The sequence below is a fragment of the Oncorhynchus mykiss genome, chromosome 6 (assembly GCF_013265735.2).
Source record: "Oncorhynchus mykiss isolate Arlee chromosome 6, USDA_OmykA_1.1, whole genome shotgun sequence".
Classification (NCBI taxonomy): domain Eukaryota; kingdom Metazoa; phylum Chordata; class Actinopteri; order Salmoniformes; family Salmonidae; genus Oncorhynchus; species Oncorhynchus mykiss.
In genome coordinates, this window is record NC_048570.1 from 23,677,474 (window position 1) to 23,704,894 (window position 27,421).

The following is a 27,421-nucleotide window of genomic DNA, read 5'->3' on the forward strand; positions in this document are numbered from 1 at the left end:
AGGATTGGAGGGAGATGGGGACAAAGTTCAAAGAGAGCACATGGGGAGTAAGGGGGAGGAAGATAAAAACTAAAAATAAACATTTGAAAGCTTAACAGCAGGTGGAGGGCTTAAACCAGATAGCTCAGAACGAGACAAGAAGAAAATTGAATGGGGGAAAATGAAATGTATTTTCCTGAACTGAAGAAAGACAGAAAGGTAATGACTCCAGAAGCCACAATTCTTCGTCTTTTGTGTAAGCGCTTGACTGCAGTGTGTCTGTCTTAGTGTGTGAATATGTGTATGTTTGTGACCTGTGGCCTGCGTAGTCTGTGTGTTGTGCTAGTGAGGTAAGGTTTAGGCAACAGTGTAATGGAGGGAGAGGAGAGGAAATGGGGCCCTGGGCGTCTGACTAATCTCCAAAATGAGCTTATCTGGGCACTGCTGGGCTCTGGACTGTCCCGGGAGGTCCTGGTCCAAGCACTGGAAGAACTGGAGCAAGAGAGGGTCACCCCTGGAGCAGAGAAGGGGGACAGGGGAGATGGAGAGAGTTCGGAGGAGGGAGAAATGGATTTTCCACCACCAATATTCCAGGAGCTGGAGGCACTACCCTCAGAGGAGGCAGCCAGACAGAGGGCTCTGGTCGACCAACTTCTGCAGTAAGTAGCTCCCAAATCTCTGCCCTCCACCCTATCCTCTCCTTAACAACATACACATCAATCTCTTCATTTCATCAAACCTCATCTAGTAATACAACAACAAAATTGGCACATCCCTTTGCTGTGGTTTTATTTTCTCACACAAGCTTTCAACTCATTTGTTAAAAATTATTTAAAAACAAATACATTTTGGGTGGTTACTTGATTCTGTTTTCCATTCTCTTTCTTTTCTGCTATCTTTTCCTGATGTTTTCTCACCAAGAAAAGAGTACAAATAAGTGAGTTGTTCTTGGTCTTTATCAAATTTGTTTCCCCACTCCCCCCTTCCTCCCTCATTCTCCTGCCCCCTCTTCCTCTTTATGAGATCTCTCTCAGCCTCTGAGGTGGATTTAAAGGAGGGTTCCTCCTTTCCTGATTACTAATTACCCAGCATTATTCTCTGGCCATTTCTATCGCTGAATGAACTGCATGCATGGGTTAAGATGAACAGAAATGTGCTGTGTGTGTGTGTACTTACTGTGTGTGTGTGTGTGTGTGTGTGTGTGTGTGTGTGTGTGTGTGTGTGTGTGTGTGTGAACAGATGTTAGTCAATATTTACTACAACTTGGAAGGCCATTTCATTTTCACCACATTTCAAACTACAACAAATACCTCATATTTTGGTATAACTGCTCATTGTATATAGCTTAAAGTTGGCAATTGTACAACAATTAGCATGAAAACACAGAACTTGACCAATCATGCCTTAGTATCAAAATGTATCAAACATAGATAAAGCACTCCCCCTTCCTCCCTCATTCTCCTGCTCCCACTCCCCACTTCCTCCCTCATTCCCTTGCTCCATTCCCCACTTTCTCCCTCATTCTCCTGCTCCACTCCCCCATTCCTCCCTCATTCTCCTGCTCCACTCCTCACTTCCTCCCTCAATTGCCTGTTCCACTCCTTACTTTCTCCCTCATTAACCTGCTCCACTCCCCCTTCCTCCCTCATTCTCCTGCTCCACTCCCCCTTTCCTCCCTCATTCTCCTGCTCCACTCCTCACTTTCTCCCTCATTAACCTGCTCCACTCCCTACTTCCTCCCTCATTCTCCTGCCCCCACTCCCCACTTCCTCGCTCATTCTCCTGTTCTACTCCTCACTTTCTCCCTCATTCTCCTGCTCCACTCCTCACTTCCTCCCTCAATTGCCTGTTCCACTTCTTACTTTCGCCCTCATTAACCTGCTCCACTCCCCCTTCCTCCCTCATTCTCCTGCACCACTCCCCCTTTCCTCCCTCATTCTCCTGCTCCACTCCTCACTTTCTCCCTCATTAACCTGCTCCACTCCCTACTTCCTCCCTCATTCTCCTGCCCCACTCTCCACTTCCTCCCTCATTTGCCTACTCCACTCCCCCTTCCTCCGTCATTCTCCTGCCCCTAACCCCTCCCTCATTCTCCTGCACCACTCCCCCTTTCCTCCCTCATTCTCCAGCTCCACTCCTCACTTTCTCCCTCATTAACCTGCTCCACTCCCTACTTCCTCCCTCATTCTCCTGCCCCACTCTCCACTTCCTCCCTCATTTGCCTACTCCACTCCCCCTTCCTCCCTCATTCTCCTGCCCCTAACCCCTCCCTCATTCTCCTGCACCACTCCCCCTTTCCTCCCTCATTCTCCAGCTCCACTCCTCACTTTCTCCCTCATTAACCTGCTCCACTCCCTACTTCCTCCCTCATTCTCCTGCCCCACTCTCCACTTCCTCCCTCATTTGCCTACTCCACTCCCCTTTCCTCCCTCATTCTCCTGCCCCCACTCCCCACTTCCTCGCTCATTCTCCTGTTCTACTCCTCACTTCCTCCCTCATTCTCCTGCCCCACTCTCCACTTCCTCCCTCATTTGCCTACTCCACTCCCCCTTCCTCCGTCATTCTCCTGCCCCTAACCCCTCCCTCATTCTCCTGCACCACTCCCCCTTTCCTCCCTCATTCTCCAGCTCCACTCCTCACTTTCTCCCTCATTCTCCTGCACCACTCCCCCTTTCCTCCCTCATTCTCCAGCTCCACTCCTCACTTTCTCCCTCATTAACCTGCTCCACTCCCTACTTCCTCCCTCATTCTCCTGCCCCACTCTCCACTTCCTCCCTCATTTGCCTACTCCACTCCCCCTTCCTCCGTCATTCTCCTGCCCCTAACCCCTCCCTCATTCTCCTGCACCACTCCCCCTTTCCTCCCTCATTCTCCAGCTCCACTCCTCACTTTCTCCCTCATTAACCTGCTCCACTCCCTACTTCCTCCCTCATTCTCCTGCCCCACTCTCCACTTCCTCCCTCATTTGCCTACTCCACTCCCCCTTCCTCCCTCATTCTCCTGCCCCCACTCCCCACTTCCTCGCTCATTCTCCTGTTCTACTCCTCACTTTCTCCCTCATTCTCCTGCTCCACTCCTCACTTCCTCCCTCAATTGCCTGTTCCACTCCTTACTTTCGTCCTCATTAACCTGATCCACTCCCCCTTCCTCCCTCATTCTCCTGCACCACTCCCCCTTTCCTCCCTCATTCTCCTGCTCCACTCCTCACTTTCTCCCTCATTAACCTGCTCCACTCCCTACTTCCTCCCTCATTCTCCTGCCCCACTCTCCACTTCCTCCCTCATTTGCCTACTCCACTCCCCCTTCCTCCGTCATTCTCCTGCCCCTAACCCCTCCCTCATTTTCCTGCTCCACTCCCACTTCCTCCCTCATTCCCCTGCTCCATTCCCCACTTCCTCCCTCATTCTCCTGCTCCACTCCCCCCTTCCTCCCTCATTCTCCTGCTCCACTCCCCCTTCCTCCCTCATTCTCCTGCCCCCACTCTCCACTTCCTCCCTCATTTGCCTACTCCACTCCCCACTTCCTCTGTCATTCTCCTGCCCCCACTCCCCACTTCCTCCCTCATTCTCTTGCACCCACTCCCCACTTCCTCCCTCATTTGCCTGCTCCACTCCCCCCTCATTCTCTTGCCCCCACTCCCCCTTCCATCCTCATTCTCCTGCTCCACTCCCCCCTTCCTCCCTCATTCTCCTGCTCCACTCCCCCTTCCTCCCTCATTCTATTGCCCCCACTCCCCCCTTCCTCCCTCATTCTTCTGCTCCACTCCCCCCTTCCTCCCTCATTCTTCTGCTCCACTCCCCCCTTCCTCCCTCATTCTCCTGCTCCACTCCCTCCCTCATTTTCCTACTCCACTCCCTCCCTTATTCTCCTGCTCCACTGAACACCTCCTCCCTCATTCTCCTGCCCCCTCTTCCTCTTTATGAGATCTCTCTCGGCCTCTGAGGTGGATTTAAAGGAGGGTTCCTCCTTTTCTGATTACTAATTACCCAGCATTATTCTCTGGCCCTTTCTATCATTGAATGAACTGCATGCATGGGTTAAGATGAACAGAAATGTGCTGTGTGTGTGTGTGTACTTACTGTGTGTGTGTGTGTGTGTGTACTTACTGTGTGTGTGTGTGTGTGTGTGTGTGTGTGTGTGTGTGTGTGTGTGTGTGTGTGTGAGAGAGAACAGATGTTAGTCAATATTTACTACAATTTGGAAGGCCATTTCATTTTTTCATACCTCATATTATGGTATAACTGCTCATTGTATATAGCTTAAAGTTGGCAATTGTACAATCATTTGCATGAAAACACAGAACTTGACCAATCATGCCTTAGTATCAAAATGTATCAAACATAGATAACTTTTGTATATTTTAATATACATAATAGCTATGTTATGTACTATTGCTAGCCATGAAGGTTTGTGTCACAGCAAGTAGGCTATGTTTCTGGGTATTATTTCAAGTGACCGGAGAGAGCTGGACTTTGCCCTACTGTGCGTCCCCTTATCTCTTGCCAACATCCCTCTCTTTCCCTCCCTCCCTTTATGCGCATGAGTTTTGTCTGTGTGTGTATGTGTCTGTGTGTGATAGGAAGGATCCATGGCATGTGGCAAAACTGGTGAAGAGCTACATGCAGCAGCATAACCTCCCCCAGAGAGAGGTGGTTGAGTCCACAGGCCTCAACCAGTCCCATCTCTCCCAACACCTCAACAAAGGCACACCCATGAAGAACCAGAAACGGGCTGCTCTATACAGCTGGTATGTCAGGAAGCAGGGCAAGATTAGCCAGCGTGAGTATTTGGCCAGCTGATAAGCTGACCCTGCCTGTACTGCAATATGACATTACAGTATGGACTCTCTAAGTGTAACATTTACACTACCGTTCAGAAGTTTGGGGTTACTTAGAAATGTCCTTGTTTTTGAAAGAAAAGCAATTTTTTTTGTCCATTAAAATAACGTAAGAAAAGATCAGAAATACAGTGTAGACATTGTTAATGTTGTAAATGACCATTGTAGCTGGAAACGGCTAATTTATTTTGATGGAATATCTACACAGGCGTACAGAGTCCCATTAGCATCAACCATCACTTCTGTGTTCCAATGGCAAGTTGTGCTAGCTAATCCAAGTTTATAACTTTAAAAGGCTAATTGATCATTAGGAAACCCTTTTGCAATTATGTTAGCACAGCTGAAAACCGTTGTTCTGATTAAAATAGCAATAAAACTGTCCTTTAGACTAGTTGAGTATCTGGAGCGTCGGCATTTGTGGGTTCGATTACAGGCTCAAAATGGCCATAAACAAAGAACTTTCTTCTGAAACTCATCAGTCTATTCTTGTTCTGAGAAATGAAGGCTGTTCCATGCAAGAAATTGCCAAGAAACTGAAGATCTCGTACTACTCCCTTCATAGAACAGAGCAAACTGACTCTAACCAGAATAGAAAGAGTAGTGGGAGGCCCCGGTGCACAACTGAACAAGAGGACAAGTACATTAGATTGTCTAGTATGAGAAAGTCCTCAACTGACAGCTTCATTAAATAGTACCCGCAAAACACCAGTCTCAATGTCAACAGTGAAGAGGCGATGCTGGCCTTCTAGGCAGAGTTGCAAAGAAAAAGCCATATCTCAGATTGGCCAATAAAAATAAAAGATTAAGATGGGCAAAAGAACACAGACACTGGACAGAGGAAGATTGGAAAAAAGTGTTAAGGACAGACAAATCTAAGTTTGAGGTGTTCGGATCAAAAGAAGAACATTCGTGAGACGCAGAAAAAATGAAAAGATGATGGAGGAGTGCTTGTCGCCATCTGTCAAGCATGGTGGAGGCAATGTGATGGTCTGGAGGTGCTTTGGTGGTGGTAAAGGGGGAGATCTGTGTAGGGTAAAAGGGATCTTGAAGGAAGGCTATCATTCCATTTTGCAATGCCATGCCATACCCTGTGAACGGCACTTAATTGGAGCCAATTTCCTCCTACAACAGGGCAATGACCCAAAGCACAGCTCCAAACTATGCAAGAACAATATAGGGAAGAAGCAGTCAGCTAGTATTCTGTCTAAAAGGGAGTGGCCAGCACAGTCACCGGATATCAACCCTATTGAGCTGTTGTGGGAGCAGCTTGACCGTATGGTATGTAAGAAGTGCCCATCAAGCCAATCCAACTTGTGGGAGGTGCTTCAGGAAGCATATGGGGTGAAATCTCTTCAGATTACCTCAACAAATTGACAACTAGAATGCCGAAGGTCTGCAAGGCTGTAATTGCTGCAAATGGAGGAATCTTTGACGAAAGCAAAGTTTCAATGACACAATTATTATTTAAATTAAAAATAATTATTTACAAAGTCTTGAATATATTTCCTATTCATTTTGCAACTAATTTCATGTATGTTTTCATGGAAAACAAGGACTTTTCTAACTGACCCCAAACTTTTGAACGGTAGTGTATGTCAAATCATGACTACCTCATTCATTAATATTCACAATTAATTACCATAAATCTACACTGAGTGTACAAACCATTGAATACTCCCCCCCCTTTTGCCCTCAGAACATAAATGTATAATTGTTCTGCAATTTATAGGCTATATCAAAATCAAATCAAATCAAATTTTATTTGTCACATACACATGGTTAGCAGATGTTAATGCGAGTGTAGCGAAATGCTTGTGCTTCTAGTTCCGACAATGCAGTAATAACAAGTAATCTAACTAACAATTCCAAAACTACTGTCTTGTACACAGTGTAAGGGGATAAAGAATATGTACATAAGGATATATGAATGAGTGATGGTACAGAGCAGCATAGGCAAGATACAGTAGATGGTATCGAGTACAGTATGTACAAATGAGATGAGTATGTAAACAAAGTGGCATAGTTTAAAGTGGCTAGTGATACATGTATTACATAAGGATACAGTCGATGATATAGAGTACAGTATATACGTATGCATATGAGATGAATAATGTAGGGTAAGTAACATTATATAAGGTAGCATTGTTTAAAGTGGCTAGTGATATATTTACATCATTTCCCATCAATTCCCATTATTAAAGTGGCTGGAGTTGAGTCAGTGTCAGTGTGTTGGCAGCAGCCACTCAGTGTTAGTGGTGGCTGTTTAACAGTCTGATGGCCTTGAGATAGAAGCTGTTTTTCAGTCTCTCGGTCCCAGCTTTGATGCACCTGTACTGACCTCGCCTTCTGGATGATAGCGGGGTGAACAGGCAGTGGCTCGGGTGGTTGATGTCCTTGATGATCTTTATGGCCTTCCTGTGACATCGGGTGGTGTAGGTGTCCTGGAGGGCAGGTAGTTTGCCCCCGGTGATGCGTTGTGCAGACCTCACTACCCTCTGGAGAGCCTTACGGTTGAGGGCGGTGCAGTTGCCATACCAGGCGGTGATACAGCCCGCCAGGATGCTCTCGATTGTGCATCTGTAGAAGTTTGTGAGTGCTTTTGGTGACAAGCCAAATTTCTTCAGCCTCCTGAGGTTGAAGAGGCGCTGCTGCGCCTTCTTCACGATGCTGTCTGTGTGAGTGGACCAATTCAGTTTGTCTGTGATGTGTATGCCGAGGAACTTAAAACTTGCTACCCTCTCCACTACTGTTCCATCGATGTGGATAGGGGGGTGTTCCCTCTGCTGTTTCCTGAAGTCCACAATCATCTCCTTAGTTTTGTTGACGTTGAGTGTGAGGTTATTTTCCTGACACCACACTCCGAGGGCCCTCACCTCCTCCCTGTAGGCCGTCTCGTCGTTGTTGGTAATCAAGCCTACCACTGTTGTGTCGTCCGCAAACTTGATGATTGAGTTGGAGGCGTGCGTGGCCACGCAGTCGTGGGTGAACAGGGAGTACAGGAGAGGGCTCAGAACGCACCCTTGTGGGGCCCCAGTGTTGAGGATCAGCGGGGAGGAGATGTTGTTGCCTACCCTCACCACCTGGGGGCGGCCCGTCAGGAAGTCCAGTACCCAGTTGCACAGGGCGGGGTCGAGACCCAGGGTCTCGAGCTTGATGACGAGCTTGGAGGGTACTATGGTGTTGAATGCCGAGCTATAGTCGATGAACAGCATTCTCACATAGGTATTCCTCTTGTCCAGATGGGTTAGGGCAGTGTGCAGTGTGGTTGAGATTGCATCGTCTGTGGACCTATTTGGGCGGTAAGCAAATTGGAGTGGGTCTAGGGCAGGGGTGTCAAAGTCAAATGGACGGAGGGCCAAATAAAAAAATCAGCTACAAGACGAGGGCCGGACTGTTCGAATGTTCATTGAAAAATTTTTAAATGACGCATATAGTCTAGTGAACCTAATTGAACCTACTGAAAACCTAACAAATATATTACAATATGATCAGATAAATAAAGCAATATTTTCTTATGGCTCTGTCAGTAATCTTTAATTTTCAACAGACACAAAAGACAAATTTCCTTTATATAAATATCCCCATAACATGAACATTAAATGAAAGAAACCGGTATTCAAGGCACCATCAGTAGACTATATTTTCTATTTTAGCAAAAGTGGGCTAAATTTACTTCAAAGAAAAAACAATAATAGCAATTTTCTATCATCCACTCAACTGAAATATTTTTAAAATATAATTGGATTGAAATACAAAAAAATAAAGTGCAAAAATCTATTAATCAAAAACAACACTTTGTTTAAGGAGAAGTAACATGCAGTGAAAACAAATATTAAATTTTAACTTTTAAACTTGAACTGAGTAAAAACTCTAAATATGTGATTGCACAGTAATGTTCACTTGTTTGAGGTTGAGGGTGATACTTGGTGGTGTCCCATCTTTTCCACAAGTTCATCAATGTTCGGGGTAAGGCTCTGAGCTGAAGAAATCCTCAGAATTGAGTGGAGGTGTTCAGCAGTAAGTCGACTTCTGTGTGATGTTTTGTTCAGGTTCATCAAAGAAAACAGTTGTTCACACAGGTATGTGCTGCCAAACATAGACAACGTTTGAGCAGCCTGGATGCGCAGCTGGGGCATATTTTTCCCTCAGTGCATCATTGCATTGGAGGTCAATCAACTCCATTTGGAGGTTTGGTGGTGAGCTTTCCACGTCAACAGCAAATGGGTTACCGAGCAGTTCCAACCTGCTTTTTTGTGCTTCAAAGTCAGCAAATCGGCGTCGAAAGTCAGTGGTAAGCATACCTATTTTATCAGCCAACTGTGTGCTCGGGAACGCACTGGTAGAGAGCTTCTCTTTCATGGTCTGGCAGCTGGGAAAGTGGCTCAAATTTTCTTTCCGCATCTGCGTCTCCCACAGAGTCAGTTTGGTTTTAAATGCCTTCACTGTACTGTACATATCAGAGATGACACGATCCCGACCCTGCAGCTGCAAGTTTATTGCATTCAGATGACTCGTAATGTCACACAGAAAAGCCATTTCACACAGAAACATTTCGTCTCGGAGTTGTGTTGTGTCTTTCCCTTTGCTGTCCAAGAATAGACAAATCTCCTCACGAAGCTCGAAACATCTTTGAAGCACCTTTCCCTGGCTTAGCCATCGCACCTCTGTGTGATAAGGCAAATCACCATGCTCCGTTTCTAACTCCGTCAGAAATGCCTTGAACTGGCGGTGATTCAAACCTTTGGCTCTGATAAAGTTAACTGTGCGCGTGATGATGCTCATTACATGCTCCATTTTCAAGGCTTTACCGCACAACGCTTCCTGGTGTATGATACAATGATAAGCTGTCAGCTCACCTGTCGCGTTTTCCTCTTGCATCTTTTCCCGTATCTTCGCCACCAGTCCGCTCCTGTGTCCACACATCGCAGGTGCTCCGTCGGTTGTCAAACCCACGAGTTTTTCCCAAGGCAGCTCCATCTCATTTACACATCTTGACACCTCTTCATACAAATCATGCCCCGTAGTTGTGCCATGCATAGGACGTAAAGCCAAAAACTCCTCTGTCACGCTTAGGCTGGAGTCCACTCCGCGGATGAAAATTGACAACTGGGCAATGTCAGAAATGTCGGTGCTCTCATCCACAGCCAAGGAATATGCAATAAAATCTTTTCCCTTTTTCACAAGCTGCTCTTTTAGATTGATGGACAACTGGTCTACTCTCTCGGCAATGGTGTTTCTGCTCAGACTCACATTTAAAAAGAGTTGCCTTTTTTCTGGGCAAACTTCGTCACAAACTTTAATCATGCAGTTTTTGATGAAATCCCCCTCCGTAAATGGCCGGGCTGATTTAGCGATCTCTTCTGCCAAAATAAAACTGGCCTTGACAGCAGCCTGGCCTTGTGATTTGGCTTTTTTGAACAGAGCCTGTCGAGATTTGAGGCCTCGTTTTAATTCCTCTGCCTTTTGTAGCCTTTGTTCCATGTCCATATTCTTGTTTTTGTCCGCGTGTTTCGTTTCATAATGTCGTCTCAGATTATACTCTTTCAGTACCGCCACACTTTCTCCACACAGAAGACACACAGGTTTTCCAGCTACCTTCGTGAACATATACTCCGACTCCCACCTTGTTTGAAACCCCCGGTTCTCAGTATCCACCTTCCGTTTTGCCATTTTTGATGGGTATCTGAAAGTTAATTTTACTGTGATGCTGACGACTGCTGTGCCAATAAATATTGAAATGAAGCAGCCTACTGCTCGGTGCGTCACCTTTGCATTGTGGGAAATGTAGTATTGGTGCGTGTAAAAGATCTGCGGGCTGCCGGCTTGCTGCGGGCCGGTTCTAATAATAAATCAAGATCATCCCAGGGGCCGTAAAAAACCTTCTTGCGGGCCGGATGTGGCCCGCGGGCCTTGACTCTGACATATGTGGTCTAGGGTGTCAGGTAGGGTGGAGGTGATATGGTCCTTGACTAGTCTCTCAAAGCACTTCATGACGGATGTGAGTGCTACGGGGCGGTAGTCGTTTAGCTCAGTTACCTTTGCTTTCTTGGGAACAGGAACAATGGTGGCCCTCTTGAAGCATGTGGGAACAGCAGACTGGTATAGGGATTGATTGAATATGTCCGTAAACACACCGGCCAGCTGGTCTGCGCATGCTCTGAGGGCGCGGCTGGGGATGCCGTCTGGGCCTGCAGCCTTGCGAGGGTTAACACGTTTAAATGTCTTACTCACCTCGGCTGCAGTGAAGGAGAGACCGCATGTTTTCGTAGCAGGCTGTGTCAGTGGCACTGTATTGTCCTCAAAGCGGGCAAAAAAGTAATTTAGTCTACCTGGGAGCAAGACATCCTAGTCCGTGACTGGGCTGGATTTCTTCCTGTAGTCCGTGATTGACTGTAGACCCTGCCACATGCCTCTTGTGTCTGAGCCGTTGAATTGAGATTCTACTTTGTCTCTGTACTGGCGCTTAGCTTGTTCGATAGCCTTGCGGAGGGAATAGCTGCACTGTTTGTATTTGGTCATGTTACCAGACACCTTGCCCTGATTAAAAGCAGTGGTTCGCGCTTTCAGTTTCACACGAATGCTGCCATCAATCCACGGTTTCTGGTTAGGGAATGTTTTAATCGTTGCTATGGGAACGACATCTTCAACGCACGTTCTAATGAACTCGCACACCGAATCAGCGTATTCGTCAATGTTATCTGACGCAATACGAAACATCTCCCAGTCCACGTGATGGAAGCAGTCTTGGAGTGTGGAGTCAGCTTGGTCGGACCAGCGTTGGACAGACCTCATTGAGGTTATATGGCGTTAGTGTGAAGCCTATAAGCCTAATTAAGCTACAGGTAGAAAAAGTTCATGTTCATCCACTGAGGCAAAAAATAACAATCTGATTTTAACTCAATAAGATAAAAGCTGTGAAATTGAGAGTTGAAAAAGAGAAGGGAGGGCCAGAAAAATAGACTGTTTGGGAAAGATTTGGTGAAGTGGTAAAAGAGGATGATAGCAGTGCCGGCGATGTTATGTGAGGCATTCTAAAGTCATAAGATAGGGACTTCAAATAGGCCTATGGCACGTCAAGGGAACTGTAGTCTACTGTTCAGATGGGTTAAATGGAAACTGAAATCTGGACACTGACTGTAGGTCTATAACCTCTAATATAGCCTTAATATTAACTCCTGCAGAATAAATGATTTCTTGCAGTAAAAAGACACCAAAATGTAGGCTAAATTTTGACTCCGGAAAAGGAATGGAGAAATATGATTTCTTTCTTTGCTGAAAGCTTAGGAGAATTCGAATGTGCAGTTAGTTACCGTCTGTTGGTTGTGCCATCTTTATCAGCATCATAAACGCTGACAACTCAACCACATAAAATATGCATTCAAGCCAAACTGAAATCTTATCAGAAACACGTTGGTTCATTTTCACAGCTCTCTATTTCCTTACAACCGGTCAAACTGATGTCATTTGGAAATTTAGCATAGAAAAGCTTTTTTGTTGTTATTTATTGCATTTTCTTCCTGGTCCCTAAAAGTCTTTGCTCAGCGAAAGAAGCAAATATGACTGAGAACTTCACATATGTCAACTGGATTGAAGCATTCATTCTATCGATCTATGACATTATTTTTGAAGAGCAAGGTTTTATTTAGTCTTCTAGGGCAACATATAGCCTAATGGCAGAAGAGAAACTGCATGTATCTAATAATAGACAAGTTAACTAACAAATATCCTACCAAAATGAAGGAAATTATAAGCAGAAACATATCTAAATCAGGCAACCCCTGTCAAAAAAATAGTTCTGCTGTCTCTTAATGACTTATTAAGTCATTAAAACTCAATTCTGTTACCAAATCTTTAACGGAATTACTGCAATTGTGTCACGTGTGCTCCCTCTCCGGCCTCTAGGTCACCAGGCTGCTCTTTATGTTATGGCGCACACCTGTTACCATGTTCCGCGCACCTGCGCGTCATCAGACTCACCTGGACTCCATCACTTCCCTGATTACCTTCCCTATATATGTCACTCCCGTTGGTTTCTTCCCTAGGTGTTATTGTATCCGTTTCAGTTTCCTGTCTGTGCGTTGTTCATGTTTCTTGTTTTGTTTATTAAATGATGCACTCCCTGAACTTGCTTCCTGACTCCCAGTGCACTCATTACAAATTAAATAGGCTACAATGGGAAATCATAGTAGTCCCAAACCACAGTTGGATCTCAGTTGCCACTGTCCTCCCTTCCACTGGCATACTGTTATGTTCAGCTCATAACTTTTTCTCTCTGTCATTTCGTGGTCAAAACAAGACTGTGAAAAAAGTCTGGACAACCCCTTCCTCTCACTCTGCCACTCTCTTGCTCTACTCTCTCTCTCCAGTTAATGCCACCTCTCCCAGCTCTTACTGGCACCTACCATGACACCTACCACCTACCCTCTTTCCATTTACTGTAATAAGCATCCTCACCCATTGAGCACTGCCCGACACCGGACGTCCATGGGCGTTCAAAAGTAGTTGAAATTCAGTCAGCCCGCCCTGGCCTGACCAAATCTGAACCAATCATAGACTATGTTTCTCAAGTTTGGCGAGCACAGTACAGTAGAACACAGTAGAGAACAGAGTGCAGTACAGTAGAGCACACTAGAGTAGGGTACAGTATACTGTACTTAACATATCTACTTTTCTCTACCGTGATGTACTGTATTGTACTGTACTCTACTGTGCTGTACTGTGATGTCCAAACCTGTGAAACATAGACGTCTATGATTGTTTAAGATTTAGTCTGGTCCGGACAAACCAAATGTGGCCTTGTTAGGGGCCAGAGCTCCTTACAGTAATAGCCAGTGTGTAGAATAATACCCAAATGTGTACCTATTCAGGATACATCACCATGAAGAGAATGATATTCCTGTCCATAATTATGCATTTCTGTATAGTAGCTTACAGATCAGAGACCCATGATGTCAGGGCTGGTTCCAGGTATAAGCTACATAAGTGACCGCTATTTTTAACTTATTTATTTAACTAGGCAAGTCAGTTAAGAACAAATTCTTATTTACAATGGCGGCCTACCCCGGCCAAACCCGGACGACGCTGGGCCAATTGTGCGTCGCCCTATGGGACTCCCAATCATGTCCAGATGTGATTCAGCCTGGATTCGAACCAGGGACTGTAGTGACGCCTCTTGTATTGAGATGCAGTGCCTTAGACTGCTGCGCCACTTGTTATGGGGCCCCGACTCAAATGATTCTTATTAAAAAAAAGGAACTTAGTCGAGAGTTAGAATAGTACAACATTAAAGGTGCAATATCTACATTTGGTTGTGCATCAGTAGTTTCTCTTCTTATGTCAGTCACTGACAGTCTCTCAATTAGCCCATGTCACAGTGTTCATTTTGGCAGCTATTTTAGATTTTGTTTTAGTCTTAGTTTTAGTCTAAAAATTCCTTTTTTTCAGTCAATCACATTTGAGTCATTTTTATCCATCCTTAGTTTTAGTTATTATTAGTTGACTAAAACTCTGGACAATTTCAGTCTGGTTTTTGTCAAATAAGTCAATGCATTTTTTTTTGTATCAAATAATGAATATTTAGGCTACCTCTAACTTCCATTATGTGCACATTCAGATAGCCTCGTCCATCTAGGCCTACTGTCCCCTCTTATACCTTTATTGGCAACATTGATAATGTGGCAGATTGTAACCAATGCCAGCCATATTTAACCATATAGGCTATAAAGTAGGGTTCCCAAACTAGCGACCCGCGGGCCAAATGGTTTTATTTGGCCTTGCAATTCTTCATTTTTGGACTTAAAAGACTGTAAAAAGACCAGGAAATCAACTCAAAGGGATTTTAATTTAAGCATTTTGTTCCCATGTATTCCCATGCATAATAGAGACATGTGACAGTATACAAATGTAAGCAAGGTTTGAAATGATAATGTTTTAGTCAAAGATTATATCTGTTTGGGCTTCTTGCGGTCAATTTGCAGTCTACAAAATATTTGTAATTATGTTCCGGACCCCGACTAGCCACTCTCTAAAAAAATCGGCCCGTGGATTAATCTAGTTCAGTGGTTCCCAAACTTTTATAGTCCTGTACCCCTTCAAACATTCAACCTCCAGCTGCGCACCTCCTCTAGCACCAGGGTCAGCGTACTCTCAAATGTTGTTTTGCCACCATGGTAAGCCTGCCACACACATGATACATTTAGTAAACATAAGAATTAGTGTGAGTTTTTGTCACGACCCGGCTAGTCGGAGGTGACAAAGAGCTCTTATATCACCAGGGCACAAATAATAATATAATAATAATTAATAACTTTGTTCTTTATTTAACCATCTTACATATAAAACCTTATTTGTACATTGAAAAATGTAAATAACTCACCACAAGCTAATGAGAAAGGTGTGCTTGAAAGGATGCACATAACTCTGCAATGTTGTGTTGTATTGGAAAGAGTCTCAGTCTTAAATAATTTTCCACACACAGTCTGCACCTGCATTTAGTTGTCATGCTAGTGAGGGCTGAGAATACACTCTCACATAGGTATGTGGTTGCAAAGGGCATCAGTGTCTTAACAGTGTGATTTGCAAAGGCAGGATACTCTGAGCGCAGCCCAATCCAGAAATCTGACAGTGGCTTCTGATTAAATACAATTTTCACAGAACCGCTTGTTGCAATTTCGATGAGGCTCTCTTGTTCAGATATCGGTAAGTGGACTGGAGGCAGGCTGACGAATCCAGTTGTTTGTGTCATCCGTTTCGGGAAAGTACCTGCATAATTGCGCACCCAACTCACATTTGACATTGTCCGTAAGCTTGAGTTCATTTGCACACAAAAAAATCATACAATGATGGAAAGACCTGTGTGTTGTCCTTGTTAATGCAGACAGAGAAGAGCTCCAACTTCTTAGTCACAGCCTCAATTTTGTCCCGCACATTGAATACAGTTGCGGAAAGTCCCTATAATCCTAAATTCAGATAATTCACGGGAGAAACAACATCATCCAGATAGGCCAGTCGTGTGAGAAACTCGTCATCATGCAAGCGGTCAGACAAGTGAAAATCATGGTCAGTAAAGAAAACTTTAAGCTCATCTCTCAATTCAAAAAAACGTGTCAATACTTTGCCCCTTGATAACCAGCACACTTCTGTATGTTGTAAAAGCGTTAAATGATCGCTGCCAATATCATTGCATAGTGCAGAAAATACACAAGAGTTCAGGGGCTTTGCTTTAACAAAGTCAACCATTTTCAATGTAGTGTCCAAAACGTCTTTCAAGCTGTCAGGCATTCCTTTGGCAGCAAGACCCTCCCGGTGGATGCTGCAGTGTACCCAAGTTGCGTCTGGAGCAACTGCTTGCATGCGCATTACCACTCCACTATGTCTCACTGTCATGGCTTTTGCGCCATCAGTACAGATACCAACACATCTTGAACACCAAAGTCCATTTGATGTCACAAAGCTGTCCAGTACTTTAAAAATATCCTCTCCTGTTGTCCTGGTTTCCAGAAGAGGATGTCTTCCTTAATTGACCTCCCATAAATGTAACGGATATATACCAGGAGCTGTGCCAGGCCCGCCACGTCTGATGACTCATCCAGCTGTAACGCACAGAATTCACTGGCTTGTATGCAAAGCAGTAATTGTTTCAAAATATCTCCTGCCATGTCACTGCGTCTTGAAACAGTATTGTTTGATGAAGGCATTGTCTGTATAGATTTTTGGGCCTTTTCCCCCAGCAGTGTCACTGCCATAGCCATGGCATCAGGAAGAATTAAGTCCTCCACAATAGTATGGCGCTTGCCTGTCTTAGCCACTCAGTAGCTCACCATATAAGACGCTTCTAGCCCTTTCTTATTAATGGTATCTGTTGCTTTTATACACTTCTTACTACTCGAAAGTAGTCTTAATTCTCAAATTGGCCTGTTTTGTTTCTAAATGTCTGCGCAAGAGTGAAGGTTTCATCGAGTTGTGAGATAGTACTTTTGCACATATAACACACTGTGGCTAAGGAAAGGCACTACTCCCAATATAAGTGAAGCCCAAATCAATGTAGTTCATCAAATTTGCGCCTCTTCGATGGTCCAACGTCTCTGTCTGTTGTTTGGTGCTTTTCCGGGTAAGGGAGCTACTGTCAGTGTCCATGCTAGCTGGGCTTACAACAAATGTAGAATTACTGATGCTAGCAGAGCAACTTGTGTCGTCGACAAGTGCAGGTGTAGTACTGCTGGTAGTAGCAGTACTACCAGTAGAGCTGGTATGTGTCTCTATGGACGAGGGCCATACTTTTTATTTTTACCATATATCCATTTTCAAACTGAATGAGCAACAGCTACGTTTGGCTACGTACAGACCGTTAGTGGAATTCCTGCGAGAGAGTAACGGTTAATGTGATTGGATGTTAATTATTTGACTAGGCTACCTGTATTTGACATTGTGTTGTTATTTCGCTCAACACTAGATGGTTTCATTTTATTTTTGGCAGTGAAACGAGGCTACTCAGGCAAGAAAAAAACCTCACCCAAATGTATAACCATGTTGGAAAATATAAATGGGCTGTATGAAAATGTGGGGAAAAAAAGAAAAAAAGAAAAAAAGAAAAAAAAAGTGAATCACATTTTTATTTGGCGTACCCCTGACGGCATTGTGTGTACCCCTGGGGGTATGCATACCCCAGTTTGGGAATACCTGATCTAGTTGATGATCTCTGCTATAAAGCCTTGGCTACAGGTTCAACAATTTACAGCTCTGATTTTCTCCCCATCATAACCGTCAAGGGTGTAAATAACAATGGTTTCCTCGAAAGGGGATAATTTGAGCTTTACAAAAATGCTAGAAGTATTACTTTTTTCAACAAATTGCACAAAAAAACCCAACATCCGCAACTTGCATTTGCGGACTGCGGGAACACAGATGAGAGAGTAGTAGTGCACACGGGAAAATAGAGCTTCTAATGTGAGGAAAGTAAAACTAGCCTACATGAAAGTAAGAGAGAGTAAACATTGTTTCTAGATGAGGTCAGTTACAAGTCAAGTGTCCTGGCTTCGCATCAGTTCAAAAAGATTGATGAGTGACTGAAGTGACCGCTTGGGAGCTGTGCGGGAGAGCTGGGCAGATTAGCTCAATCAGACCGTGCAACTGAGAGAAGTCAATTCTGCCAAGAATTGCATGAAATATTCTGCATGCATTCTTAGGATTGGACAAAACAGATAAAAGGCGCTTCATGTCAAATGTAATGTCCATTAGTCTCACATGGAGTTATTGTCTCGTCCCATTTTCGTCAACTACACTGAACAAAAATAAATGCAACATGTAAAGTGTTGGTCCCATGTTTCATGAGCTGAAATAAAAGAACCCAGAAATGTTCCATATGCACAAAAAAACGTATTTCTCTAAAATGTTGTGCACAAATTGGTTTTGCCAAGATCATCTATCCACCTGACAGGTGTGGCATATCAAGAATCTGATTGAACAGCATGATAATTACACAGGTGCACTTTGTGCTGGGGACAATGGAAGGCCACTCTAAAATGTGAAGTTTTGTCACACAACACAATGAAAAAAGATATTTCAAGTTTTGAGGGAGTGTGCAATTGGCATGCTGACTACAGGAATGTCCACCAGAGCTGTTGCCAGAGAATTTTATGTTAATTTCTTTACCATAAGCCGCCTCCAACGTCATTTTAGATAATTTGTCAGTACATCCAACAGACCACGTGCATAGCGTCGTGTGGGCAAGTGGTTTGCTGATCTCAGTGTTGTGAACAGAGTGCCCCATGGTGGTGGTGGGGTTATGGTATGGGCAGCCATAAGCTATGGACAACGAACACAACTGCATTTTATCGATGGCAATTTGAATGCACAAAAATACTGTGACGAGATCCCGAGGCCCTGTATTCCCAGTCATGCAAAATCTATAGATTAGGGCCTAATGAATTTATTTCAATTGACTGATTTCCTCATATGAACTGTAACTCAGTAAAATCAATGAAATTGTTCCATGTTGCGTTTATATTTTTGTTCAGCATAAAATTATAAGTAATTGTAATAGTTAGGTCTTTTATTGGGCCATCATGATAAATGAGAATTTGATTTGAACTGACTTGCCTAGTTAAATAAAGGTTGAACATTTTTTTCAAAATGTTTTTTTTCCAGGGCTTCAGGAATAGGTCGTTGACAAGTATTTTTCGTCATTCATTGGTTACAAAATGAACACTGGCATGTCAGCAACAACATTTCAAATTGGTAAATTTGTATACTCAGCTATCTAAACTTGTAGTAATCATGGTTGAATTACCAACAGGGCACGCAATTTCACTTAGGGCCCCCAAAAGGTTAGAGCTGGCCCTGAATTCCGTTACCATAATTCCATTGCCAGATGTAAAACCACTTCACTTACTGTAGTTCAATAACCAAAATATTTGTTTTTCAAACTCAAGGTGCCATGTCATAGCTGACACCCAGTTATTTTTGAAGCCATCTTTGAATCTTAATTCGGAGCAGATATTTAACCGTTTTTGGTAAACGTGAACGCATAAAAAACTGAGGGAGATTTTACCGTAATTCTGTTACCAAACAAACTTTGCATCTGCACACTTCTTCTAGTAAATGTGTTTTTGTTCAATTGTCTGTGTACATTGTTCAAAATAGTCCTTGTGTATAGAGTTGAATGGTTTGTTAAACTTTGAAATCAATGTTTTTTGTTTGGCATACATTTTAAAGTCAAAGAGTAATTCCGTTACCGTGGAATGTAATTTTTTTAAATATATTTTTTTAACCTTTATTTAACTAGGCAAGTCAGTTAAGAACAAATTCTTGTTTACAATGACGGCCTAGGAACAGTGGGCTAACTGCCTTGTTCAGGGGCAGAACGACAGATTGTCACGCCCTGACTTTAGAGAGCCTGTTTATTTCTCTATTTGGTTAGGTCAGGGTGTGATTTGGGTGGGCATTCTAGTTTTCTATTTCTTTGTTGGCCAGGTATGGTTCCCAATCAGAGGCAATCTATCGTTGTCTCTGATTGGGAATCATACATAGCCAGCCTGTTTTCCACCTGAGTTTGTGGGATCTTGTTTTTGCACAGCTGCTGTATAGCCCTGCAGAATTTTATGTTTGTTGTGGTTTTTGGGTGTTCATCTAAAATAAAGTAAGCTGTACATTTTCCTCGCTGCGCTTTGGTCTCATTCCGACGACGGATGTAACACAGACTTTTACCTTGTTAGCTCAGGGATTCGATCTAACAACCTTTTGGTTACTGGCCCAATGCTCTAACCACTAGGCTACCTGCCGCCCCAATTGCCCATTACGTAACCCCTGTTACATGTATTCCGTTATTACCCAATATGTAACATATTAAGTTCCTGTGAATTATCCCTATGTTTAAAAATATATATAACACAATCCTGTCTGAATAATACTGATACTAATGTAAATACTGGTATTAATATGACGATAGCAGATGAACAATACAAAAATATGCATGTTTTCCATGCAGAGTTTACCAATGCCAGTCATGGCCTTGGGACCGGAGAGGAGCAGGGAGAGGACATAAGGAAAGGACGGAGGAACAGGTTCAAATGGGGACCCGCCTCCCAGCAAATCCTATTCCACGCCTATGAACGACAGAAGAACCCAAGTAAAGAGGAGCGAGAGGGATTGGTGGAGGAGTGTAACAGGTGAGATAGAGGGGAGGGGTCAGATGAAAAATAATGGAAATGGTAAGAAATGTTCCCAGTTTCAGTGCAATGGAGGAGCTGTCATTGTAATTTTAGCGTGCCCCTTTTAAACATGTTTTTCTTGCTCTGGGGCCTTTCTGACTCTCCCTCAGGGTTGAGTGTCTCCAGAGGGGTGTGTCTCCGTCCCAGCTGGCTGGACTGGGCTCTAACCTAGTGACAGAGGTACGAGTGTACAACTGGTTTGCTAACCGCCGCAAGGAGGAGGCATTCCGCCATAAACTGGCTCTCGATACGCCTTACACCAGCCAATCAGCAAGCACCACCAACCACACTCTCTCACACAGCCCTGTGCAAGGTATCACTCACTAAGACCAAAGTGAATAAAAATATTAATTAATTTAATCCACAAACAGCATAATTAATCATTCATGTTGTCCTCAGATGTTCTGTTATGTACTATTATTAGTACCACGATACAGAGGAACAGAACCAAGACTGCCAGGGTGCAAAATGTCCTTATACCAGGAAACACCTGATCCTAACTCATCCTAACACTCTTCCAGGCATGAAGTACAGCCAGCAAATCCCATGTGACAGTCTGGGATCAGCAAGGGGTCGCAGTGGAGACCGAGGCTTGGGAGGCCACCTGGCCAGCCCCATCCAACTTGAGCCCAGCCACACACTCCTGGAAACACACTATCACAAACTAGTGAGATCACCTACCATTATACAGTGCATTTGGAAAGTATTCAGACCCCTTCCCTTTTTCCACATTTTGTTAAGTTAGTCTTATTCTAAAATACCAACAAATCCTCAATCTACACACAATATCCCCATAATGACAAAGCAAAAACAGTTTTTTGAATTTTTACAAAACGTATTAAGAATAAAAACAGAAATACCTTATTTACATAAGTATTCAGACAATTTGCTATGAGACTCGAAATTGGCAGTGAAACGAGGCTACCATATTTATTACATCATAATATAAGCCAATGAGATCACAATCCATATCATCACAAGTGATAGATCATCATGTAAGCCAGTGAAATTACAAAGCCATATCGCATAAAACTAGTAAGATCGTACAATACTTCCCTCCATCATAAACCTTTGAGTTTACAAAGCATCTCAATCCTCACAGTAATCTATGGCTGTGGTTGTCACTATCTGCCAACCACCCTTTTTCCCATCTCAGGTATCAGGAGGTGGTCCACTGCCCCCAGTAAGCACCCTGACCTCACTCCACAGTCTGTCTGCCTCGCCTTCTCCCCCCCAGGGACTCGTCATGGCCTCCTTGCCCAGCGCCATGAGTCTGGGAGAGTCCTCTCTCCTCATTGGTAACTTATGACATTATCAATCATAGTCTGCTGCTGGAAGATATATGTGCAATGGCTTTACATCAACTGCTATATTGTGGATAAAAAGTTACCTGTCTAACAGAACACAGAGGGTTTTCTTTCATGGAAGCCTCTCCAACATAATCCATGTAGAATCAGGAATTCCCCAGGGCAGTTGTCTAGGCCCTTTACTTTTTTCAATCTTTACTATTGACATGCCACTACTATTGACATGCCTATGTATGCGGATGACACAACACTATACACATAAGCTACTACAGCGAGTGAAATCACTGCAACACTTAACAAAGAGCTGCAGTTAGTTTCAGAATGGGTGGCAAGGAATAAGTTGGTTCTAAAGATTTCAAAAACTAAAAGAATTGTATTTGGGACAAATCGTTCACTAAGCCTCAACTTAATCTTGCACTAAATAATGTGGAAATTTAAAAGGTTTAGGTGACTAAACAGCTTGGAGTAACCCTGGATTGTAAACTGTCATGGTCAAAACATGTTGATACAACAGTAACTAAAATGGGGAGAAGTCTATCAATAAAGCGCTGCTCTTCCTTTTTAACAACACAATCAACAAGGCAGGTCCTACAGGCCCTAGTTTTGTGACACATGGACTACTGTTCAGTTGTGTGGTCAGGTGCCACAAAGAGGGCCCTCAGAAAATTACAATTGGCTCAGAACATTACTGCCTTAATGTTGCTGGACCCGAGGAAGAGTAGCTGCTGCCTTATCAGCAGCTAATGGGGATCCTTAATACAGTTGAAGTCAGAAGATTACATAGACTTTTTCAACCACTCCACAAATTTCTTGTTAACAAACTATAGTTTTGTCAAGTCGGTTAGGACATCTACTGTGTGCATGACAAGTCATTTTTTCCAACAATTGTTTACAGACAGATTATTTCACTTATAATTCAGTGTATCACAATTCCAGTGGGTCAGAAGTTTACATACACTAAGTTGACTGTGCCTTTAAACAGCTCGGAAAATTCCCATGGCTTTAGAAGCTTCTGATAGGCTAATTGACATCATTTGAGTCAATTGGAGGTGTACCTGTGAATGAATTTCAAGGCCTACCTTCAAACTCAGTGCCTCTTTGCTTGACATCATGGAAAAATCAAAAGAAATCAGCCAAGACCTCAAGAAAAAAAATTGTAGACCTCCACAAGTCTGGTTCATCCTTGGGAGTAATTTCCAAACGCATGAAGGTATCACGTTCATCTGTACAAACAATAGTACACAAGTATAAACACCATGGGACCACGCAGCCGTCATACCGCTCAGGAAGAAGACGCGTTCTGTGTCCTAGAGATGGGCAAATCAATCCCAGAACAACAGCAAAGGACCCCGTGAAGATGCTGGAGGAAACAGGTACAAAAGTATATATATCCACAGTAAAACTAGTCCTATATCGACATAACCTGAAAGGCTGCTCAGCAAGGAAGAAGCCACTGCTCCAAAACCGTCATAACAAAAACAGACTACGGTTTGCAACTGCACATGGGGACAAAGATCGTACTTTTTGGAGAAATGTCCTCTGGTCTGATGAAACAAAAATAGAACTGTTTTGGCCATAATGACCAAAGGGGGATGCTTGCAAGCCGAAGAACACCATTCCAACCGTGAAGCACGGGGGTGGCAGCATCATGTTGTGGGGGTGCTTTGATGCAGGAGGGACTGGTGCACTTCACAAAATAAATGGCATCATGAGGCAGGAAAATTATGTGGATATATTGAAGCAACATCTCAAGACATTAGTCAGGACGTTAAAGCTTGGTTGTAAATGGGTCTTCCAAATGGACAATGAGCCCAAGCATACTTCCAAAGTTGTGGCAAAATGGGTTAAGGACAACAAAGTCAAGGTATTGGAGTTGACATCCCAAAGCCCTGACCTCAATACCATAGAACATTTGTGGGCAGAACTGAAAAAGCGTGTGTGCGCAAGGAGGTCTACAAACCTGACTCAGTTAAACCAGCTCTGTCATGAGGAATGGGCCAAAATTCACCCAACTTGTTGTGGGAAGCTTGTGGAAGGCTACCTGAAACATTTCACCCAAGTTAAACAATTTAAAGGTAATGCTACCAAATACTAATTGAGTGTATGTAAACTTCTGACCCACTGGGGATGTGATGAAAGAAATAAAAGCTGAAATAAATCACTCTCTTCTATTATTCTGACATTTCACATTCTTAAACTAAAGTGGGGATCCTAACTGACCTAAGACAGGGAATTTTTTACTAGGATTAAACGTCAGGAATTGTGAAAAACTGAGTTTAAATGTATTTGTCTAAGGTGTATGTAAACTTCAGACTTCAACTGTAAATACAAATTCTACACATGCGGGCGGCAGGGTACCCCGAGCTGACAAGGTACAAATCTGTTGTTCTGCCCCTGAACAGGCAGTTAACCCACTGTTCCTAGACCGTCATTGAAAATAAGAATTTGTTCTTAACTGACTTGCCTAGTTAAATAAAAGTAAAATAAAAACATCTCAAATGGCTCTAAATCTGTGCATATTATAAATCCACTGTAGTGTATCGTTTCCTTTTCTAGTGATGATCAGAAAACTGTCAGATATCAACTTTAATTGACATTTACAAAGTAGCCTAATCCATGTTTTCCTGGCCTGTTGGTCAACAGGTCAAACAGTACCTGTCATCAACAACATGGGAGGCGGGTTCACCACCCTTCAGCCAATCTCTTTCCAGCAGCAACTCACACAGCAGTTTCAGAATCATATGGGCCACAGTTCTTTCATGGCAACCATGACAGGGCTTCCATGTCACAGTAAGGCCACAGTGGCAGCATGTTATTCCTTCATTTGCCCTGTTGACATAAATACATCTATGAAACAAGGAATACGTGACATAATAAAACAGCTAGAACTAACAAGGGTTTCATAAAGTATCTCTGCGCCTGCTCTCAATTTCTCCATTGCAGTGTACAGCAAGTCCGATATGTCTCCCTACCCTCCGTCCAGCCTACTGTCCCAAGCCATGGTTGTCACTGACAGCAGCAGCCTTGGAACACTGACCAGTCTAAGCGCAGTCAGACAGGTACTGTGAAGCCAAATATTAACCAATATGAAAGTGACGCCATTAATATTCGCTTACATATAGGCTAAGTTATAGGATACAGGTACAGAAAAGTCTAGACTCACCGGCTAATGATCAGAAATAGTATTAATGTGGATTGAATCTGATAATTACTTTTGCATTGGTTAGATTCTGACAACAGACCCTGAGGAGGAGACAGAACCCATCCAGGATGACTCTCTACACCTGCAATCCCCTTCACCTGTGCCAGGTAAGAAACATCACTCTGGTGTGAAATATTTCCGTGAAGATGCAGTTTGACACTACAGGGGAGATTCAAGACATAAAAAAAAAAACTTAGCGTAACACATATTTCAAAGTCATTTAACCCATGGTAAAATATAAATATAACCCATGGTATTCTCTAGTTGGCAGTGAAAATAGGGAATTTTAAATGCAGGTTTGTAATTGGAATGTTAGTAGAGAACCTGGAAACTAATAACTTACTATCGCTTTTTTCTAGTTTCCTCTGGGAACTTAGAGTTTTATCCTCCCTGAAACTCATCCACCTCACCTCCGCTCATCTTCGCCGGCAGACATCAACTCCTACATTCCTGAACATATGGTCTCTACTGCACAGTAGCAACAGAATGTAACTACTATGTAATGTGAAGGGCTGGGGGTAGAGGAGGTGAAACTAAATGTTTTACAGTAGGTAGAGAACTGGAATAAAGACGCAACACAAATTCACGAAATTTGCATAAAAACTATCTCTGCAGTAACATTTTCCAGAGAAGCCATATTTCCCATTCTGCCAGATGCAGGCAGTACCAGTGAAAATGTGGACACACCTACTCATTCATGGGTTTTTCTTTATTTTCTACATTGTAGAATAATAGTGAAGAGATCAAAACTATGAAGCTTTGATGCAGTAGGGACTGGTGCACTTCACAAAATAAATGGCATCATGAGGCAGGAAAATTATGTGGATATATTGAAGCAACGTATCGCTGCAGAAAAATGTGGACACACCTACTCATTCATGGGTTTTTCTTTATTTTCTACATTGTAGAATAGTGAAGAGATCAAAACTATGAAATAACACATATGGAATCATGTAGTAACCAAAAAAGGGTTAAAAGGATTCTTCAAAGTAGCCACCCATTGCCTGAATGATAGCTTTGCACACTCTTGGCATTCTCTCAACCAGCTTCACCTGGAATGCATTTCCAACAATATTGAAGGAGATCCCACATTTGCTGAGCACTTGTTGACTGCTTTTCCTTCACTCTGCGGTCCAACTCATCCCAAACCATCTCAATTGGGTTGAGGTCGGGTGATTGTGGAGGCCAGGTCATCTGATGCAGCACTCCACCACTCTCCTTCTTGGTCAAATAGCCCTTACACAGCCTGGAGGTGTGTTGGGTCATTGTCCTGTTGAAAAACAAATTATGGGAATGGGAATGGCGTATCGCTGCAGAATGCTGTGGTAGCCATCCTGGTTAAGTATGCCTTGAATTATAAATAAATCACTGAGTGTCACCAGCAAAGCAACATCACACCTCCATCCTCCATGCTTTATGGTGGGAACCACACATGCAGAGATCCTCCATTCACCTACTCTACGTCTCACAAAGACACAGCGGTTGGAACCAAAAATCTCAAATTTGGACTCATCAGATCAAAGGATATATTTCCACTGGTCTAATGTCCATTACTCGTGTTTCTTCTGCAGCAGAGGTAACTCTGGGTCTTCCGATTGTCTGGCGGTCCTCATGAGAGACCGTTACCTCATGATGCTGGTTGAGAGGATGCCAAGAATGTCAAAGCTGTCATCAAAGCAAAGGGTGGCTACTCTGAAGAATCTCAAATATAAGATATATTTAGATTTGTTTAACACTTTTTTGGTTACTACATGATTCCATGTGTTATTTCATAGTTTTGATGTCTTCACTATTATTCTACAATGTAGAAATAAGTAAAAATAAAGAAAAACCCTGGAATGAGCAGGTGTGTCCAAACTTTTGAATGGTACTGTACATCAGGGAGACTCACTGCCAATTACCAGTCTAGTCACTTGAAGAAGCTGCCTTACTATTAGACAGAACATTTGATTTGAACAGTGTACTTAGTACACAGGGTGTCACACACAGCCTCACCTAAATCAATGCAAAAACTGCTGAGCCATTGATCCCCGTTTTACAATGAACACATACACTCACCGAACAGTTTATTAGGTACACCCAACCAGTGCTTAATTTGTAAATCGTCACCTGGGGGGGCTCTGCAACCTCGCTCTTAGGTATCGGAACGCATAAAAAATAATCCCCTTTATAATAAAGTATTGTAGGCATATCATCGCATGTGTATTTGTGTTTTACTTTGTAAAACGCACGCACGCACACACACCTAGGCTATTTTACTTTGTAAAACGCACGCACGCACGCACACCTAGGCTATTTTACTTTGTAAAACACACGCACGCACACACACCTAGGCTATTTTACTTTGTAAAACACACGCACGCACACACACCTAGGCTATTTTACTTTG

The 27,421-nt window shown here is 43.3% G+C and overlaps 1 protein-coding gene across 1 annotated transcript; it reads left to right on the plus strand.

Annotated features, from left to right (window-relative positions):
- LOC110525549 (hepatocyte nuclear factor 1-alpha) lies at positions 1-25,818 on the plus strand. Its single transcript, XM_021605757.2, is given in 11 exon segments — positions 1-638; positions 4,559-4,758; positions 20,301-20,481; positions 20,634-20,836; positions 21,045-21,190; positions 21,680-21,821; positions 24,474-24,620; positions 24,774-24,889; positions 25,058-25,139; positions 25,392-25,419; positions 25,421-25,818. Coding segments are annotated over 11 exon segments (1,623 nt in total). The 5' UTR covers positions 1-351; the 3' UTR covers positions 25,512-25,818.
- The last annotated feature ends 1,603 nt before the right edge of the window (positions 25,819-27,421 follow it).